This window comes from Mobula birostris, chromosome 19 (genome assembly GCF_030028105.1).
Source record: "Mobula birostris isolate sMobBir1 chromosome 19, sMobBir1.hap1, whole genome shotgun sequence".
NCBI classification, from domain to species: domain Eukaryota; kingdom Metazoa; phylum Chordata; class Chondrichthyes; order Myliobatiformes; family Myliobatidae; genus Mobula; species Mobula birostris.
This window is the reverse complement of record NC_092388.1, coordinates 49,925,292-49,945,546: the sequence shown is the minus strand read 5'-3', so window position 1 is coordinate 49,945,546 and position 20,255 is coordinate 49,925,292. Positions and strand designations below refer to the sequence as shown.

At 41.4% G+C, this 20,255-nt stretch overlaps 1 protein-coding gene across 1 annotated transcript in view; it reads right to left on the bottom strand.

Annotated features, from left to right (window-relative positions):
- The window catches only part of LOC140212586 (lysophospholipid acyltransferase 1-like), a 121,179-nt gene that overhangs the window by 21,970 nt on the left and 78,954 nt on the right, over positions 1-20,255 (bottom strand). The window contains exons 9-11 of the mRNA XM_072283564.1: positions 16,281-16,384; positions 10,053-10,117; positions 279-411 (exon numbers count right to left, since the gene is read on the bottom strand). Coding sequence (XP_072139665.1) covers positions 279-411; positions 10,053-10,117; positions 16,281-16,384 — 302 coding nt within the window. The remainder of the gene's footprint in view (positions 1-278; positions 412-10,052; positions 10,118-16,280; positions 16,385-20,255) is intronic.

Sequence of the window (20,255 nt, the reverse complement as noted above, 5' to 3'; positions counted from 1 at the left end):
TTGATATGTACTTGACCTGCCAGGCTAAGCGGATGACACTGGGATTACATTATAAAACTCTTTCCTACTGTCACATGAGTGAACAGTCTTCTCTGTTGTGAATTTTCTGTGATTTTACATAATTAAAAATGTCCGCACATGTCAACAAAAGTGGTTAACAAAGAAATTGTGAATTATCTTAGAGAGTTAAAAAAACATTGAGTGCCTTCCAGTTCAATCGTTTAAGAAATGATACCGAGCAGTAGCAAACCATCTTTTGCATATGGATTGATACTCACCGCTCTTGCAGCCAGAGTGATAGGGATTGCAGTTACAAAAGTGAAGTAATAGCCAGGGTACACACCGTGCCACAAGGCTGAAAGGATAAATGTTAGAGCAGTGGGGAAGTAGGGAGCCCGGTTGTAGCAAACACTAAAGAAAATAGAAATGGACAACATTAGAAAAAGGTGAAAAAAATTTGATTAGCTCTGCATTATTTTCAACCAACTTAGTTCTTTGTGCTGACTGTCAAAAGACTAAAAGTTGTTTAAATATGCATGGTAGGTTCATCTAGAATGGCATATACCTGATTAAATTCTGTACTACCAAATTGGAAGTTCCGCATTCGTGTGTATAATAGTCACAATGAATATAAATATACAACTAAAAATATTTTTCACTGTCCTTGGAACAATTCTAATGAGACAAGTTTAAAATGCAAAGACTGATTTTGTAGATAACCATGTAAACTACAAATGTTTGTAAATTCTATACAGCAAAGGTATCACATATCTTGCAGGTTAATCCGCCATTATGATCCTGCCCTTTTGTCCTTTACGTTGAAGTGAACAGAAGTTGAAATGAAACAACCATAAAAGAGTCATCAATCACCTGCTGCCTAACGTGCCACCAGCACAGACCTTTAAAATGACAAATCCAAAGATAGGATATTGTATCCCATAAATCAGCACATTGACATGCATTAAATATTGCATGAAATCCTTCTCAGTAATCTATGTTAATTTATCAGAAGGGTGTTAGTTGCTAATGGACGGGTAAGTTAGTGAGACCATGGCACGCCGTGTTCATTCTGGAAAACGTTCCAATCTATTCTATTTAACTGATTCTTAATGCCAACTGGATCTTCCTCATTTCGTTCTCTGTTCTCAAATGTATTTAAATGTAACCAAACATTTCCTTCATTGCAAGCAGCCCTTACCCTCTAACAATAAATATTTGATCACTCGATCCAATCAATCTTTGGTTAATTTCCCTGACAAGATGATCTATCTATTTTAATAAACATCTATTAAAATTTATTGCAATAACTTCATAAAGGAAATCACTTTTAACAGATCTACTTGCACAGATTTTGCAGGGTATCAGTGAAAGTGTCAGCATTCACCTTTGTTACAGCAGAGAACTGCTGCCTCACAGCACTCGAGACCCATGTTTAATCTCAACTTCTGATGTCTGTATGGAGCTTGCACGTGCTCCTCCCTATGAGTTTCCCTGAGTACTCTGGTTGGTTTACACGCCTCAAAGACATGCAGATTGGTATGTTAAATGTCCAGTCTACAACACTGCAGATGCCGTAAAAGCATTGGAAAGTTGTGAGGTAAGTGAAAGATACCTGGACTCTGACTTGCTCTTCCAGCCAAAATATTTGTGGCTGACTCAGTCACATCACATGGTGCGTATGAGGTGCTCAAGTAGGTGTAGCACTTTAAGATCGGGTGGAGGTGGTGGGAGGGGGTTATAATGCTCCTATTAGGGCTGCTTGTCCCCCACTGGCCCCCACAGCTCTCACTGTGGCTCCAAGAAGCTGATTGCACCTGACAGTGACCATACCCCAGGTATAAGGATTGACCAGGCTGACTAAGCCAGGTGCAGGTAGCCAATGGGTATCAAACCCTTGGTGAGATAGGGATTTGTTCAACCTAACAAGCAAAAATGACAGGGCAGGGGAAATCCACAGCATGATTAAATCATCAGGAAGGTCATCCAGCAGTGCATTATGAAGTGCACAAGGCCATGACTGAGCACAGAGAACAACAAACACGACCAGTTTCCCTCCACCACCACCCTTCTCCATCTGATGGAACTGGTCCTCATTCTCAATAATTTCTCTTTCGGCTCCTCCCACTTTCCCCAAACTCAAGGTGTAGCCATGAGCACCCTCATGGGCACGATCTATGCCTGCCTTTTTGCTCAATACGTGGAACAGTCCATGTTCCAAGCCTTCCCTGGTAAAGCTCCCCAACTCTTCCTCCACTACACTGACGACTGCATTGGTGCTGCTTCTTGCACCCACGCTGAACTCGTCAATTTCATTAACTTTGCCCCTACCTTCCACCCTACCTTAAATTTACTTGGACCATTCCAGATATCTCTCTCCTCTTTCTCGATCTCTCTGCCTCCATCTCTGAAGACAAACCGTCTACCAATATCTTTTACAAACTTACCGATTCCTATGGCTATCTTGACTATCCCTCTTCGCACCCTGTCTCCTGTAAAATGCCATTCACTTTTCTCAGTTCCTTCGTCTTCTGTGCACATTTCAAGGATGAGGTTTTCCTATCTAGGACATTAAAGATGGCCTCCTTCTTCAAAGAACGGGATTTCCCTTCCTCCACCATTGACATTACCCACACCCAGATCTTCTCCATTTTCCAGACATCCTATGTGCCCGCTGCCTTAACAAGGATAGTTCCTCTTGTTCTCATCAACCACCCCATGAATCTCCACAACCAACACATCATTCTTCACAACATCTGCTTTCCTCAACAGGACCCTATCAGCAAACATATCTTTACCAAACCCGCCCTCCCACTTTCCACAGGGATTACTCCCTTCTTGATTCCCTTGTCCATTTGTCTCTCCCCACTAATCTCCCTCCTGCCACTTATCCCTGTAAGTGGTAGAAGTGCTACATCTGCCGATTCAGCTCCATTCAGGGCCCAAACAGTGTATGATTACATTTGACAGCGGCCAATCTCAAGGCATCCAGTGCTGCCTTCTCTGCATTGGACCCCATTCCCGATCTGACATATCAGTCTCTTCTGCATTGATGAGGCCACTCTCACGTTGTAGGAGCAACGCCTCAGATTTCATCTGGGTAGCCTCCAACCTAACGGCATGAACATTGATTTTTTCATCTTCTGGTAATTTTTTCCTCTCACCCTTCCCTCTTACTCAATTCCCCACTCTGACTTTTTCTCCTCACCTGCCTATCACGTCTTCACTGTACCCCTCCTCCTTCCCTTTCTTCCACTGTCCACTCTCCTCTCCTATTAGATTCCTTTTTCCCCAGCGCTTTGCCTCTTCCACCTATCATATTCAGCTTCTTCCTTAATTCCCCCTCCCCCACCAATCTTGCTTCACATATCACCTCCTAGCTTGTCCTCCTTCCCCTCACCCCACCTTCTTATTCTGGCATCTTCCCCCTTGCTTTCCAGGCCTTTTAAGGGTCTCAACCTTATTGATTTCCACAGATGCTGCCTGACAGCTGAGCTCTTCCCGTACTTTTTGAGTATTGCTCTTGGGTTTCCAGCATCTGCAGAATCTCTTGTGTTTATAAACACAGAAGACAATGTGGCCATCCACTGCAGCCATAGAAGTGACCAATCATAATGGTTCAGCATGTTTCTGGGGCCCAGAAGGTGAGGTTGCTCCAGTGCAACAGCTTCTCCACCTTAATTTCTTTCATCCATAGGTTTTCTGCAACTCTGCATTTCTACTTTACATTTACATCTCTTCTCTTTCTGCCGAGTTCATAGATTGTGGAGATAGGGGAAGGGTGAAGTAGCAGGTAGAGGCTTCCATGGGTGTTGCAGCTCCAAAGTTGAATGTGGGTGGCTGGTGGACCACTAGTCACCCTCCTTGAAACTAGTCCACCCAGATGCCCAGGTGACTCTGCAGCCCTTTATAGGGAAAGCACTGCTTACCCTAGCAAGAGAGAGACTACAAAAAAAAGTCCCAAACATTGCCCACCCTAAAGATCTGGCTAATAGACCATGCTGGCAACAAAACCTTTTAAGCAGTCAGGAACAAAAGGTACAGCCTGGACATGAACCTACAGAAGCCAACGCTGGATGAGCCTGACTGATTCCCCCCAACCCCCTCCCCAGGTCTGGGCAAGGTCAAAAAAGCAATTAATCAGACCAGCCATGGACCATCTTTCTGCTGAACTCTTTGAAGCAGCTAGTCCTGAGACTCTGGATGCATTCCATGACATCCCAACCAGCATTTAGCTGGAAGACACTTTGTAACAAGACTTTCAAGATGGTACAGTTCTCTCCCTCTTCAAAAATGAAGACAAGAAGTCAGACTTTATCAACGATTGAAGTATTTCCCTCATATCCATTGCTGGAAAGATTCTTACACAGATTATTCTCAACTGCCTCTTTAGCTCTATTTCAGAGGAAGTGCTGCCAAGGCTGAATGTGGCTTCAGATAAGCACACAGTACCGTTGACAAGACCTCCTTGGTTAGAAAGTTTCGGGAAAGAAACACTGAGCAAAATATGGATCTCTATGAAGTCACACTCAGGTTGGAGGAACAACACCTTATATTCCGTTTGGTAGCCTCCAACCTGATGGCATGAACTTCTCAAACTTCCGATAATACCCTACCTCCCCCTCGTACCCCATCCGTTATTTATTTATATACACACATTCTTTTTCTCTCTCTCCTTTTTCTCCCTCTGTCCCTCTGACTATACCCCTTGCCCATCCTCTGGGTTTTCCACCCCCTCAGCCTTTTCTTTCTCCCTAGGCCTCCTGTCCCATGATCCTCTCATATCCCTTTTGCCAATCAACTGTCCAGCTCTTGGCTCCCTCCTGTCTTCTCCTATCATTTCAGATCTCCCCCTCCCTCATCCCCTCCCATTTTCAAATCTCTTACTAGCTCTTCTTTCAGTTAGTCCTGACGAAGGATCTCAGCCCGAATTGTCGACTGTACCTCTTCCTAGAGATGCTGCCTGGCCTGCTGCGTTCATCAGCAACTTTTATGTGTGTTGCTTGAAATTCCAGCATCTGCAGATTTCCTCGTGTTTGCATCTCTATGATATCTTCATTTTCCTAACAAAATCCTTTGATATATTAAAAGGGCAATACCCTGGGTCATCATTGCAAAGTCTGGCTGTCCTAGAAGATTCATCCAGATCATTTGCCTCTTTCATGATGGCATGCTGTGTCTCATCCTGTCTAGCGGTGACACTTCAACAATATTTGACATTTCCAATAGCGTGAAACAGGGTGGTGTACTTGCTCCAGTCTTGTTCAACCTGTTTTTCTCATGTGTCCTGAACAATGCTCTCTGTGTCCTTCAAAGAGGAGTGTAACTTCAGATACAGACTAGATATCATGCTCTTCAACTCCAGAGACTGAAGGCAGTGATGAAGGATCTTGAGAGGTGAATCATAGAGGCACTGTTTGCTCATGACTACATGCTTGCAGCATATACAGTGGTTAAACTCAGTCTCCACAAGACTGAGGTCTTGTACCCAACTGCTCCAGGCTCTGTGGCTCATCCTTTCAGGAAAAGCATCAAGGCCACTGGCCTGAAAGATAGTTGATCATTTCAAGTACCTTTTCAAGTTCTTCTGCTGGCTCTCAACACCTGGCTTGAATCAGCAAGTCTAGTCAGTCACAAGTGACAAGCTGCAGAAATGTCAATGTCAACTAAGATCAAAATATACAAAGCAGTCATACTCACTAGCTTTTTGTATGGCTCTGAGACCAGAAAACACATCAAACAGCTCAAGTGTTTCAACATGAGACCTTCACAGTCACTCATGGCACTAAATAGCAATACAAGGTGACAATCTAGGAAGAACTGGACAAGGCTAGTCTGGTTAGCATTGAGGCCATAATCCTGAGGGCACAGTTGCATTGGACAGGCTATGTAATCCATATAGGTAAATCCTGCTCACCACACCAGCACCCTTATGGAGTTCTTGCAGAGGACCACTGGAACCAGGGACATCAAAGAAAACAATTGAAAGATTGATTTAAAAGACAGCCTCAAACACAACCCCAGCCTCTCTAGTCTGTACACGTGGCTAAGTTCCCTTATCTCATAAATTATTACAGCAAATTTCTTCTACACCCTCTGCAAGACATTCACTAGACTATGATACCCAAAACTGCACATATTACAGGCAACTCTCAAGTTATAGCTGTTTGGGCAACAGAAATTTGCTCTTACAGAATTAACAAATCACAATCCAAAATATGAGGTATGGAATTTCTGTGAAAACAAAGCAAATAAACACACACCTCTTTCACTCACTTTTCTTGACACCTACATAGATAATGTGGCGTTATGGAAAATCCCGATATGGACTACTTCCTAAGCATGCAACACCTGCCACCAACCCCCACCACACCCTCCCCTGCAACAAAGGAATTATCTGTACTCCAGTTGTGGCCAAATCAATGATAATCTATATTGTTGCAACCAATGCTCTTGTTTAGAATGCCTACGATTCCATCTACTCTCTTAATCGACCTGCTTTGCAACTTTCAATATACATAATCTCCAAAAATTCCTGTACCCATGATTGAATTGTGCCATTCAGATAATGTCTACCCTTGTTCTTTCTAATAAACAGGTTTTCTATCACTGTTATGCTATCACATTGCCTTTCTACTACAAGGAAGATGAGGTCCTCAATAAAGACCCTAATGAGAAATTACCTTGAATGAGTACCATGATCAACTATTTTTCCCACTGGCTGCCTTAGAGCACAACTACTCTGTGGTAGTCTTTTAGATATAAACATTGAAACCAGAATTGTGACAAGAAGTCAATATTTCATTAATACTGGAACTTTATTTCCAAACTAGACAACGGGGGTGACCCGTTGGGGCACCCTTTCAGAGCAGGGTAGTGCAGTCTGATGTGACCAGAATGAACATTAAATTTTCCTGAATGCTATTGCTATCTCTTTGATTTGGAAATTAAAATAGAAAAACTCAGTTTATTAAACAATAGACAATAGACTATTGCAGGAGTAGGCCATTTGCCCCTTCGAGCCAGCACCACCATTCACTGTGATCATGGCTGATCATCCACAAACAGTACTTAAAGAAGAAAGACGCATAGCAAGACAAATATGTGACCAGAATGAACATTAAATTTCCTCGAATGCTATTGCTATCGCTTTGCTTTGGAAATTAAAGAAGAAAAACTCAGTTCATTAAAGAAGAAAGACGCATAGCAAGACAAATATAGCTCCTTCTCGTTTAACGAAGGACACTTTTGATGACATTTCTGGCTGATCTGCCACCCTTCAAGAATACTCTAATGCTGCCATTTCTTTTTCCCCGGGTTAAAGCCACATACCCCTGACCATGCTGGAATACCGGTTTCTCCAGAAAAATCAGCACATTCTCCATGGTTTGGCCTTGTGCCTTATGTGTAATTATAGCAAAGCATGACTGTATCGGGAACTGGCTCCGCTGAAGAGGGACATCTTCCCCTTCTGATAAACTGAGAGTAATTCTTGGGATCATGACAATGTCATTTTTGAACGCACCAATGTTTATCTTTGCTACGATGAGATTCTCATGCAGTTCTTCTACCATCATTCGCGTTCCATTGCAAAGCCTTGGTGGATCCAAGTGCCTCATTGAAATGATGGGAGATCTCCTCTTCAATTCCAGTTTATGTGGTGGCAATCCAGACAGTTCGACCGAATCAAGGAATTCTGTTGGAAAATGAGTGGCGTTAGCCCCTTCACTTACGGCGTTGAAGGAACAGTATTCTTTCACGTTTCTAGGGAAGCGTCTAATGCATGTGAAGTTTATTTTTCCGCATCATTTCATTGAGAGGAACCAAGATAGAACTCCTCGAGATCAGTTCTGCAGGATTGTTGAATGTCGGGTAGATGAAATCAATACATTCTTCAATAGTTTTTGCTGGCAGAGTCATATCTTCAGGTAATCTGATTTCATCGTTTTCATTTTTCTCAATCTCGTCTTCTCCAACATCCAATAAGAACTCAGAATGTCGTCCTTCTCCCTCACTTGCTTGTTTCTCTTCAATTGAAAGTTGATGAAGCTTCTCCATAAGCAGGATTTTTTATGCATGAATTCTCCACATCAGCATCATTTCCTCGTTTCATAACTGCTAGAAGCTGATGGAAATCGCCACAGCAAATGGTTAAAATACCGCCAAAGGCCTCATTCTTGCTGGATACATGACGAAGAGTCCAGTCCACGGCTTCGAAGCTCTCCCTCCTAATCCTGGGGCACTCATCCCAGACAATAAGCCTCGCATTTCAGAGTAAATTTGCAGTATTGGTGTTTTTATCAATGTTACAAAGGGCATCTTCATTGACTTTGAGCGGTATCTTGAAACTTGAATGCGCTGTCCTACCACCAGGCATCAACATTGCTGCAATACCGGATGATGCTACAGCAATAGCAACACCACCATCTCCCTGACACGCAGCCCTTTCATCCTTTGTGTCTTCATCTCTTCTAACTCCTTGTTCTTTCTCTCTGATCCTGGAGTCATGCTGCCCTGGCCTGATCCAATTCTTGTTCTCTCCTCCTTCTGTGCCTATTGTTGTCATTTCGGAGACGTGCATGCCTGTCCTCCTCTGTCTTGTCTTCTCTCATCTTTTTTGTCCTGACTCTTTGATCCTGGAGTCCTGCAGCCCTGGCCTCATCTGATTGTTGTTCTCTCCCTCTCCTTGCCACTTCCCGACGACGTTTGGCGTCATCTCTTGACCATAATGTCCCCCTTCTCTTTCCACGCAGCATAATTAGGCTGACCATTTTTTTTACATTAATGCTGGATAGAAGAAACAAAGCAGTAACACCAAAGCTTCCAGGATGCTGATTTTTCTTGATGATGTGGTTGGCACTCTCCTAAATGGACGTGATATAGTCACCGCTGTCCTTTGATTGCAGCAAAGGGTTTGATAGGTGTTTCAAAGTATAGTGAAACCCCGTTATAACGCGATCATTTGGGTCCATACAATGTAATCATGAAAAAAGCGGAGTCACGCTAAATCAGTGTTCAGGAAAATTAGCGTTGAAACTGACCCAATGTTGACCTAACATCCTGAAACACCCCTATTTTTGCCCTATTTGACCCTTTTTTTTGCACGTTTACCTTCTGGCAAGTAAATTACCTTTGAATTAAAGAATTCTGCGAATAAATCGTTGTTACTGTAGAAACTAAAACTCAAATTATTTTTTAGTAAAGCTTTTAAATACACAAAACAACAAATAACCACATTCAAGAATATTAGCAATCATCATTTACAAATTATTTCTTAAGAAAGTGATCGAGTGTTCCTTGTTTGAATGTAGCATGTAGCTGCGAGCAAACTCTATAATACTGAGTTGGAGGTTTTTTTATGTGGCCCACCTCCTGAGTCTCCAGCCAGCGGAGGCTAGCCTCGAGGTGTTCAATGGCTTCAGACACTTAAACTCGGGATTTCACTGTACTTCAATACAATAAGATTTAATTATCTCTTATTGATGGGTGACAGTTAGATCTGTCCCAATCCTGCACATGCTGATGGTGATTAGCAGAATGTAACCCCTCGAAATAGAGCTGCCCTGCCCTTTTGCTCCGGTAAGTGTCACTGCTGAGGCTGGCTGTGGGCGTGCGTCGGGCTGTCACGTCCCGATTTCCATGATGGCAGATCGGTTCTCGGGTGAAAGGCAGCCTGTTGATTTTTGGCGAATGAGCAATTTTATACGAATATATAACCCTGAACTTTGCCTGCATTCCGTAAGTTAGCGCATTTTAATTCGATTTAGCCAAAAAAAGTGTCGCTGTAATGCACCGTTTGCGCTAATTGGCGGTCACAAACAGACAGACAGAGCATGGGAGTTTTAGTAGTTTACAGATTTCCAAATTTAAATGATCTTATGTAGATAATAAGATCATGTTTTTCACAACTTATCGGATCTGGATCACATTTGTTATATGAAGTGCAATATATATATATAAAAACACCACAGGACCTGTATTATTTGAATTGAACTTGAAGCCAACTGGACTATCTTGAGTTGGCTTGCATTGGTGAGCTACTGTATTTTGCTTACCTCTTTAGCCAAGCTCCAGTTTGAATGTTCCAATTGTCCAGGCACATTTTAAAACTTGTAGCAGTCTGGTAAAAGGAAAATGTAAAAAGCTCTCAGTAAATAAGACTACTAACAGGGAAAAGCAAGATTGTCCAACAACATTGTTTGATAAAGGGTATCTTCTACCATCTTTATAATATTGTGAAAACATTATACCACAATGCAGTTTCCATTTATTCAATCCACATATGCAACTTAAACGAAATTGCTTTAGAAGTAGAACAATTTTATCATTTCCTCTTCTCTGATATTTATCTAGTAACTGTGTACAAAGAACAAATACAGGGAGTACTTTGTTGATTTCAAGAGACAACATCTTTTGGAAAGATCTTGTAATTACTAGAAATAGCCAAGAAACCACAACAATGTTTTCTGCCTTTCAGCAAGACTGACCAATGCAACACCAGAACATGGATCCCCTACTTACATTTCAAGTAATAAAATAGCAAAAAATCCTGCAATTTTATTACCTCAAATACATCAGAATTGTATTACCTGATTTACACGGCAGTTAGAGGTAAGTACAATTAGCCAAAGAACTTCCGAACAATATACATTTCCCAAGTTTAAAGAAGCCCAGTGAGCACAAAAATAATCTTACATACTAAACTCTAGAACTTTTACTTTCCCATGATAGTTCACTTCCATTATTCTGCCAGTACTGATGACTTTTGTTTTGCTGAGCAGGGTAAATGCATAAACACAAGAAAGTCTGCAGATGCTGGAAAACCAGAACACCACACACACAAAATGCCAGGGGAACTCAGCAGGTCTGGCAGCACGTACGGAAATTAATAGACAGCCGACATTTTGGCCCAAGGCCCTTCTTCAGGACCGGACAGGGGAAATGCACGGTATTAAATACAAACCTATGGTCTTCAAAGGAAAAACAGCAAGCACAATCGTGTGCGTTTTCTCATCCTGTGGTGGGCAATTGGGGGGATGGTATTAAACTAGAGGGCCCCCAAAAGTGGAATGGTTAAAAAAAAATCACAATCTCTAATTTATTCATGCTCATTGGTTCAGATCCAGACAGTGCATCACCACAGATGGAGCTTTCAAACACTTGAAGCTAGCCACTTAAAAACAGTTCACACTTCTTCAAGAGGAGGTACAAGTATTCTGAAACTCAGAGTGACCCGCAAATCATTCATAGGCAGGAGAGTAACCCACATCCACACTTAGCAATTGCTTCAAATCTGATAACCACAAGTCCCAGCATGCATACATAAATAAACAAAGCTAAGCTAAGTTCAAAGCTGTTCAAAGCTAAGTGATACATTACTGATACCACATCACAGCTACCATACTAACAGCTTCCTCCTTCTCATGGAAGAATATTATACAATCAAAGACAGGAGCAGTAAATGGGTAGGGCACAAGCACTAACTACAGCATAACGCCAATGAGGCATACTCACTATTGCTGCTGAGGCTGGAACCAGAGAAAACATACCTAGCTGCCCTTTTTACAGCCACTTCTCCCTTACAAACTCTTCTGATTCGCCAGTTCCACATGATACAATTTGAGCTCATTTTATTTTGCCCTATTCCACAAAAAAAACCCACAGTTTTGCTTTACCTTTTTAGATATTCAAGAATAGCAACCCAGGCAATTTGTGGTAGAAGAGGAAGAAGACAGTGATAATAAATTCACATCATCTTATCATTTAATAATTGAGCCATACGCAATGACACTGTGTACAATAGTAAAATGATGGGATGAGCACACAATGAGTTATCCAAAAAAATTGACCAGCAGGGGGCAAGAAATCAGTGGACTTGCTAGCCTCTGTGGGGGCTTGAAGTCTGATGTATTTTAATGCCCAACAATAATGGTTAATGGATACGCACAATGAAACGTATGGTGCCTTGGCAAGTTTGTTGCAATGCAAGCTTGGGGTACTTCATCATGACTGGAAACCAGTGATTAAAGGAATTTGATGAATATCATGGTAGACCAACAAATTGACCTCCAACAGATTTCTAAGTCATGCTGCAAAAGAAAAGACCTCAAATCAGCAGGGAAATCTTACAGGTCCAACTATAGACACTTTGCCAATACTCATCAATCAGCTCAGCCAGCTTGCTGCTGTGAATAGAGAGGTGTAGTGCATTGCTAGCATTCCTTCGGAAAGTTACAATGCAACCCATCGAAGGCTAGAAACGTTCCACTCAGCATGAATCAACCCTGAAGTCAGCATTGCATCAGAGTACTGGGACTGAGAAAGGGACATGGTGTTTGGAACATTTATGTTGACTTTCATATTTTGGAATGTGGCCAAGAGGACGCTGATGGTGGGTAGTCACGACATGGGAGTGTTGATGTGAAAGGTGATTGTGTTTATTGTGTCTCAGTAACAGCGGGTGCTGAAAATCAGCCCAGCTATTAAGTAGTTGCAGGCTGTCTCCTCTCTTGATTACTCCACAGCTCTATACCACATATTTTTGTGGCATGGGTTGAACTCTCAGTGATGTTATCAAGTATACAGTGGATCACCATAGCCTTCTACAGCCACTCTACTAAATATTACAAGGTTTCTGTGAATCACCCAGGCAAACTCATTTCTGCACAGGCCGACTTGCTCTGTAACATTCTGGATCACCATGCAGCATTTCTTGTATGCACGTTGCCCACATACATGGTTTCAGCAATGAAATCAATATGCACAGGTGGGTGTGTAGGTCTGGAAGGCAAGTGAAAGACAATTGCAGGAATAAGAATTTGATTGAGAGGACTTATCAACTGCAGTTTCCAGCGCCAGACTCCAAAAGACTCAGACTACCTCAGGCAGATTCCAGTTAAGTTCAAGGTTCAAAATAAAATTTAATATCCAAGTACATATACATATGTCACCATATACAACCCTGAGATTCATTTTCTTGGAGGCATACACAGTAAATCCAAAGAACACTACAGAATCAATTAAAGACTACACTCAACAGGACAGACAAAAAACCAACGTGCAAAGGACAATTAATTGTGAAAATGTGAAAGAGAAAAAAATAACTAATAAATATCAACAACATGAGATGAAGAGTCCTTGAAAGCGAGTCCATAGGTTGTGGGAATAATTCAGTGATGGGGCGAGAGAAGTTATTCCCTCTGGCTCAAGAGACTGATGGTTGAGGGATAATAACTGTTCCTGAACCTGGTAGAGTGTGGGTCCTGAGCCTCCTGTACCTCCTTCCTGATAGCAGCAGAGAGAAGAGAGAATTACCTGGGTAGTTGGGGTCCTGTTTTCCTGCGAAAGTGCTAAGTGTATATGTGCTTAATGAAGGGGAGGACTTTACCCATGATAGACTGGGCCATATCCACAACTTTTTGTAGGCTTTTCTGTTCAAGGGCACAGGTGTTTCCATACCATGCTGTGTTGCAGCCAGTCGATAAATTCTCCACCACACAATTATAGGTTTGTCAAAGTTTTGGATGTCATGCCGAATCTTTGCAAACTTCTAAGGAAGTAGAGGTGCTGCCATGTTTTCTTTATAATTTATAATTTAACTTAAGTGCTGGGCCCAGGACAGATCCTCTGAAATGATAACACCCAGGAATTTACATTGCTGACTCTCTCCACCTCTAATCCCTTGATGAACCTCAGTTTCCTTCTTCTGAAGTCAATAATCAGCTCCTTGGTCTTGCTGACATTGAGTGAAAAATTGTCTTGAGAAACTTCTAAATTGTGCTGAAGCAGACTTCACAAACAATGGAAAGCCTGCAAGTCACACAGGAACGGACAAAATCACATAGGTGGCACCCAAGAATACGCTGCACATTCTTTGTGCGTGAGCATGTCAAATACACAGAAAAGCACAGACCTCATCAGTTTGCAGCAAATTGGCAATTTTACTTTACTTGATTTATGTGCTTCGTGGAAAATTTTCTAGATTGTAACATCTTAAAGCCCTAAAAACTCTGGCTACTTTTGCTTAAGACAGCAGCCATATGGAATACGTATATTTAAAAACATATTTGCTTTAAGGAAGTGAGGATGTTGTATATTATTTTCCAAATATATAAATAAATGTCAGAGACACAGTTAATATCCTGTTCACTGTGAAATAAGTCAATTCCCATTGATTGTCATCCAACTACACCTTGAGATGTATGCCGGATAATGTTTATTATGAAAAAATGATTGAAAAATTATCATGACAATATTTTTGTAATAAATGAAGAAACATATGATTCATTGATTTTTGTGCAAGTAAAAGCAACCAAGTCAATTTTGGAAATAAATGTTGAAAGAAAGAACATCATTTATGCAAGAATATTTCAAGGATTGATGAGTCATTGCTGCAATTCTAGATTACTTCATCTTATATCTTTTCAGTGTTTAAGTAATATTTAATAGAACCAAAGAAGTGAATACTACACAAATGCAATGTTTACCAAACTTAAACCATGATAGAAACAGATACAAATAACTATGCTCAGAAGTGTCATTTCAAGACAGTGGGGCATAATATAAACTGAAAGCAAAACAACTCTAAATATTTTTAATCTAGTTAAACTTCAAACACAACAACAGTGTGTGCCTACCAATGAGACTACACTCATGAGGCTGAGATAGTATTGCTGTGTTTACCCATGCAAAATATTGCAGAGTTATTAAAATCCAGAGTGAAACAGCAATGGGTTAATTAATGGTCAGAAGCAATCATTAAATCAGGAATTGCAAGATTTTCAAGAAGATCTCATTCAACTTCACCCATCTCCAAGTATTTTACAACATAGCATTCCAGAAGGGCATTAGCCCTTAAGCATGTTCCCCAAGACAACAACAAATCAGCTATGTACAGGAAAAAGGTTATTGATCTGAGGAAATTGTGCTGGGAATTGGCATGGACCTGAACAAGGAATCTCAACAAGGAGTTTAAGTATTTCAATAAGAAACTTAAGTACTTGTGTGATTCCTGAGATATTGTGATCAGATAGTGTACTGGTGTGAGCAGCCACAAAACAGAAGGCATCTCGCGCTGGGCAATGCCAGCAAATGAATTTACCCAACAATGTGGACACAGAATGAAGGAGAGACAGGTGCTTGTACCAGATGGAAATACAATATCATTAGGCCAAAACATTAACTCACTCTCCACAGATCTGACCTAGTGAGTATTTCTGGTATTTTCTGTCTTTGCTTTCCCACGATCTGTTGCAGTATATTAAATTTTGTAAAATATTCAATGAAAGTCTGACCAATTCCAAGTGACACTTTAACTCTTTGTGAGCTCACAGCATGTAAGGTGTCAGTACAAGTTAAAGACTGTAGGTTTGTTAAATGTTTGCTAGTGACAGGATTCTTCCTTGGCCTCAGGCACAGTGGCATGAGGATGTCTGTCAATCAGGCCAGTTGTTTGAATGAAAGAAACCAAGCTGAGTTAGTAGCATGAGAAAGAGTTGGTCTACCTCTGAGTGTCTGTCGCTACACTTATAGAAACCCCCGTTTAGTGAGATGCAACAGTTTGGCAAATTCAGTGGAGAGGAACTTGAGACATAATGTGACTTTGTCTAGAATGGGCAAAAGAGTCTAGGTAGAAGACTCAAATTGAAGGTCTTCCTGCAGATTGCCATATACCTCAGTGTTGACAACTTGGAATCAAAAAGCCTACAGATATAGTATATTGTCTAACAGAGTGGCTTAGGCAGAATGTTTCCTCTCTAAAGACTCACTGGCCATAGCCTCTTTGCAACTGGGCATGTTATTGCCTTCTGAGGCTCCCCAAGAGGTGAGCTATTGCTGCCAGTGCTTTCACCACTGGAACATCCATGGAACGAGCATGCTGGCAAGCAAATGCTGGAGAAACCAATCCATGTGTTAACACATTTTGGAAGATTTCTTAGCATGCTGCCAAGTGAAGTTTACTGATGTTAGTAGACGATCTCCCTACACGGCAAAAGCGTAAACTGGTGTAATGCGCTCCTTTACTGAGAATTTTCCACCATGGTTACATGAAATTTTGAGCCTCAGTTTAGGTTGAGTAACAATGGTAGATGGTCATGAGGAAAAGATTAAGGGTGTGTGGAAGTGCCAGGCTCAATGTTGTAATTTGCAACTTCAATCCACATTGATCACTAGCACAATCTAATGTTGGTAAATTGAGTAACACTTTAAAAAAAACTGAGCATTACTCATGTCAAATTTTAGGCATTGATTTTCATAATCTAATTTATGCACAAGAATCTCACCTCAATATTCCAGATGTTTAAGTTTGAGATTAGGTCCCACTGCAAATTGCCATTTTTATCGAGGCCATTGAACCCAAAGCCAGCAGCATTATTGACTGCATCAGCTAAAGGGAAGCAGAATATCACATGGTTATTGCACAATTGAAGTTGTGAAAGAACATCCCAGTTACTGGAACAGTTAAACCACAGTTCTTATTTCATTTTACTAATGAAGAAATATTGCCATTCAGAAAGAAAGATTCTACTTGAAATGAATGTCAGTAGTTAACAACTCCCTCCATAACTACTGACTCTGGCTTCTCCAGACCATCCCACACACAAAAAAATCCCTGTTTCTGAAGATACACAAGTCACAGTGAGTACTAATTATAATTATCACTGATTGAAAACTGAGTTGTCCAAGATGGAATTGTACATATTACATGAATCTTAGATCAATAAAACATTTTTGAGATTGGTTTTAGGTAACTTGTCCCACTGGGTTGCAAAATACTTCTACAGTAAACTACTAATAAGCTGGCATGATTGGGACTTTGATGCAGCCAGACTAGCAGATCTTCTGGACTAGTGGATGTTGTTTATTAATACATCAATATGCTTTCAATACATGATTTCTTTAAAGATAATACATAGTATTTTAATAAATTTTCCAATGAAACTGCTAAATTTAAAAGGAACGCGAAGGATGGAACTCTGCTCAGCTTGAAGAGTGTGTGGAATTAGGTGCCCCAACAAGCAGAAAGAAGTGTGGGACTCAAGATCCTGTTAAGTGGAAGGAAGTTAGAATCAGAATCAGATTTAATATCACTGGCATAGGTCATGAAATTTGTTACCTTTACAGCTCAGTACAATGAAATACATGATAAATAAATATTGAGGAAAAAACCTGAGTTACATTAAGTATATATATGCCGATTAAATTGTTAAATTAAATTAAGTAGTGCTAAAAAAAAACAGAAATAAGAAAGTAGTGAGGTAGTGTTCATGGGAGAAGCTGTTCCTGAATCACTGAATGTGTGCCCTCAGGCCTTTGTACCTCGTTCTTGAGAGTAACAGTGTGAAGAGGGCATGTCCTGGGTGGTGGAGATCCTTAATGATTGACACCATTTTTCTAAGGCACCACTCCTTGAAGATATCTTGGGTACTGCAGAGGCTAGTACCCATGATGGAGTGGAGTGGATTAATTCTACAAATTTCTGCAACTTTGTGCAGTAGCCCATTCCTATACTAGATGGTGATGCAGTCCATCAGAATGTGCTCCACAGTATATTTGTACAAGTTTTCAAGTGTTTTAGTTGACAAACCAAATCTCCTCAAAATTTTATTTAATGATAGCCACCGTCTTGCCTTCCTTATAGCTGTATCAATATGTTGTATCCAGGTTAGGTCCTCTGAGATTTTCACACCCAGAAACTTGAAATTGTTCACTCTCTCCACTTCTGATCCCTCTATGAGGATTAGTTTGTGTTCCCTCATTTTACCCTTCCTGAAATCCACAACCAGCTCTTTGGTCTTGCTGAAGCTGAGTACAAGGTTGTTGCTGTGCCACCATTCATCTAACTGGTATATCTTCTCCTGTACACTCTTTCGTCACTATCCCAAATTTTGCCAACAATGGTTGTATCATCAGCAAATTTATAAATGCTATTTGAGCTATGCCTAGTCACACATTCATGGATGTAGAGAGGTCAGAGCAATGGGCTAAGCACACATCCCTGTGGTGTCCCAGTGCTGATCGTCAGCAAGGTGGAGATGTTAATCCGGTTAGGAAGTTGAGGATCCAGTTGTAGAGGGAGGTACAGAGGGCTAGGTTTTGTAGCCTTTCAATCAGGACAGTGGGGAATAGTGGTGTTAACTGTTGAGCTATAGTCAATAAAGAGCATCCTGATGTAGGTATTTGCATGTCCAATCGATCCAAGGCTGCATGGGGAGCCATTGAGATCACATCTGCTGTAGCCCTATTGTAGCCTTCCTGAGACAGGTGTTGATTCTAGCCATGACCAACCTTTCAAAGCATTTCATCACCGTAGATATGAGTGCTATTGGGTGATAATTGTTGAGGCAGCTCACGCTGCTCTTCTTGGCCACTGGTATAATTGTTGCCCTTTTGAAGCAGGTGGAAACTTCCAACTGTAGCAATAACAAAGTGAAACTATTTTTGAATACCCCCACCAGTTGGTTGGCACAAGTTCTCAGAGCCTTACCAGGTACTCCATTGGGCCCTGCTGCCTTGCAAGGGTTCACCCTCTTAAAAGACAGCTTGACGTCAGCCTCTGAGATAGATCATAGGGTCACCAGACGCTGCAGGAATGCTCATAGCTGTGTTTTATTGTCCCTTTAAAAGTATTGAGCTCGTCTGGTGGTGAAGCATCACTGCCATTGATGATGTTGGAAGTAATGGCCTGCAAACCCTACCAGAGTTGACGTGTATCCGATGAACGCCTCTAACCTCTTCCAGAATTGTTCCTTGGCTCTTGAAATAGCCCTCTATGAGTCATACCTGGTTTTCTTATAATGACCTGGATCACCAGACTTAAATGCCACAGATCTAGCCCTCAGCAGACTATGAACCTGGTTTATCCACAGCTTTTGGTTTGGGATTGTACAGTAAGTTTTCGTAGGCACACACTCATCCACTCAGGTATTAATGAAGTCAGTGACAACTGTGGCACACTCATCCAGGCTCAAAGATGACTTCCTGAACACAGTTCAGTCCAGCAATTCAAAGCACCTCTGCCTCCCTGCTCCATACTTTCCTGGTCCTCCCTACTGGTGCTGCAGTCTTTTGTCTCTGCCTATTCCCAGGGAGTAGAATTACAGCCAGGTGATCAGACTTCACAAAGTGTGGGTGTGGGATAGCACGTAAGCACTCTTGATCTTAACGTAATAGTGGTCCAGTGTGTTATTTCCTCTGGTACTACAGGTGATTTGTTGATAATAATTATTTCGTGACTTAAGTTGGCCTGGTTAAAGTCCCTCAAAATGATGGGGAAGGCATCAGGGTGTGCCGTTTCATGTCTGTTGATTACAGCTCAGTTTGTCTAGAGCCTGTTTTGACATTAGCCTGAGGTGGGATGTACACCGCTACCAAAATGATCACTGAAATATCCCACGGCAGGTAAAATGGCCGGCACTTAATTGCGAGGTAGTCCAGGTCTAGTGAGCAATATTGGAACGTCCCCGACACATAAGTACAACACGAAGAGTTGATGAGGCATACACCTCCACCTCTGCTTCTGAGAGACCCAACTGACCAACCTTGATGATGTATAGTGAACCTGCTGATCTGAATTGCTGCATCTGGCAAGGAAGGGGTTTACCAGGATTCTGTAAAACAAGGGACACACGCAGTCCTAATGTCCCTTTGTTACAGCATCCAAGCTCTGTGATCATCAATTTTATTTACCAGAGACGTTGGAACTGGGAGTTGAAAACCTGTTTTTTTTTTTTAAAGCACACCATCAGAGCAGCATATTGACCCCTCTTTCACTGGCAACTCATTAAAGGAGCAGTGTGCTGGTCACAGTCCATTTCCTTCTGTTTTAAGCAGTGATTGATCATCCAATTGCATTAAAACTCCATCACTGACTGTACATATCTTAGAAGCAGTTATGGTTTTCAGCTGTTGCAGGCTAAAACAAGAACATTTGATGATTTCCATTGCTTTCAATGGAAGCTGCTGTGTTTGGATTATCCTTATTGGTGCTCCAGAAGTGCAGGAAACTTTGCCCAATGACCTAGATACCAACCCACTGGGATTTTTAAATGGTCATTGATTTATTGTTCACTGCACTTGCTATTGATCAAGGTTGTGGACTAAAATGTCAATGTCACACCATGGAAAGGTTGCAATGTTGATTTCCAATACAGTTGTGTAAGGTAATGAGGAAAAGCAATTTTTCTTCATCGTGTGTGTGTGTGTGTGTGTGTGTGTGTGTGTGTGTGTGTGTGTGTGTGTGTGTGTGTGTGTGTGTG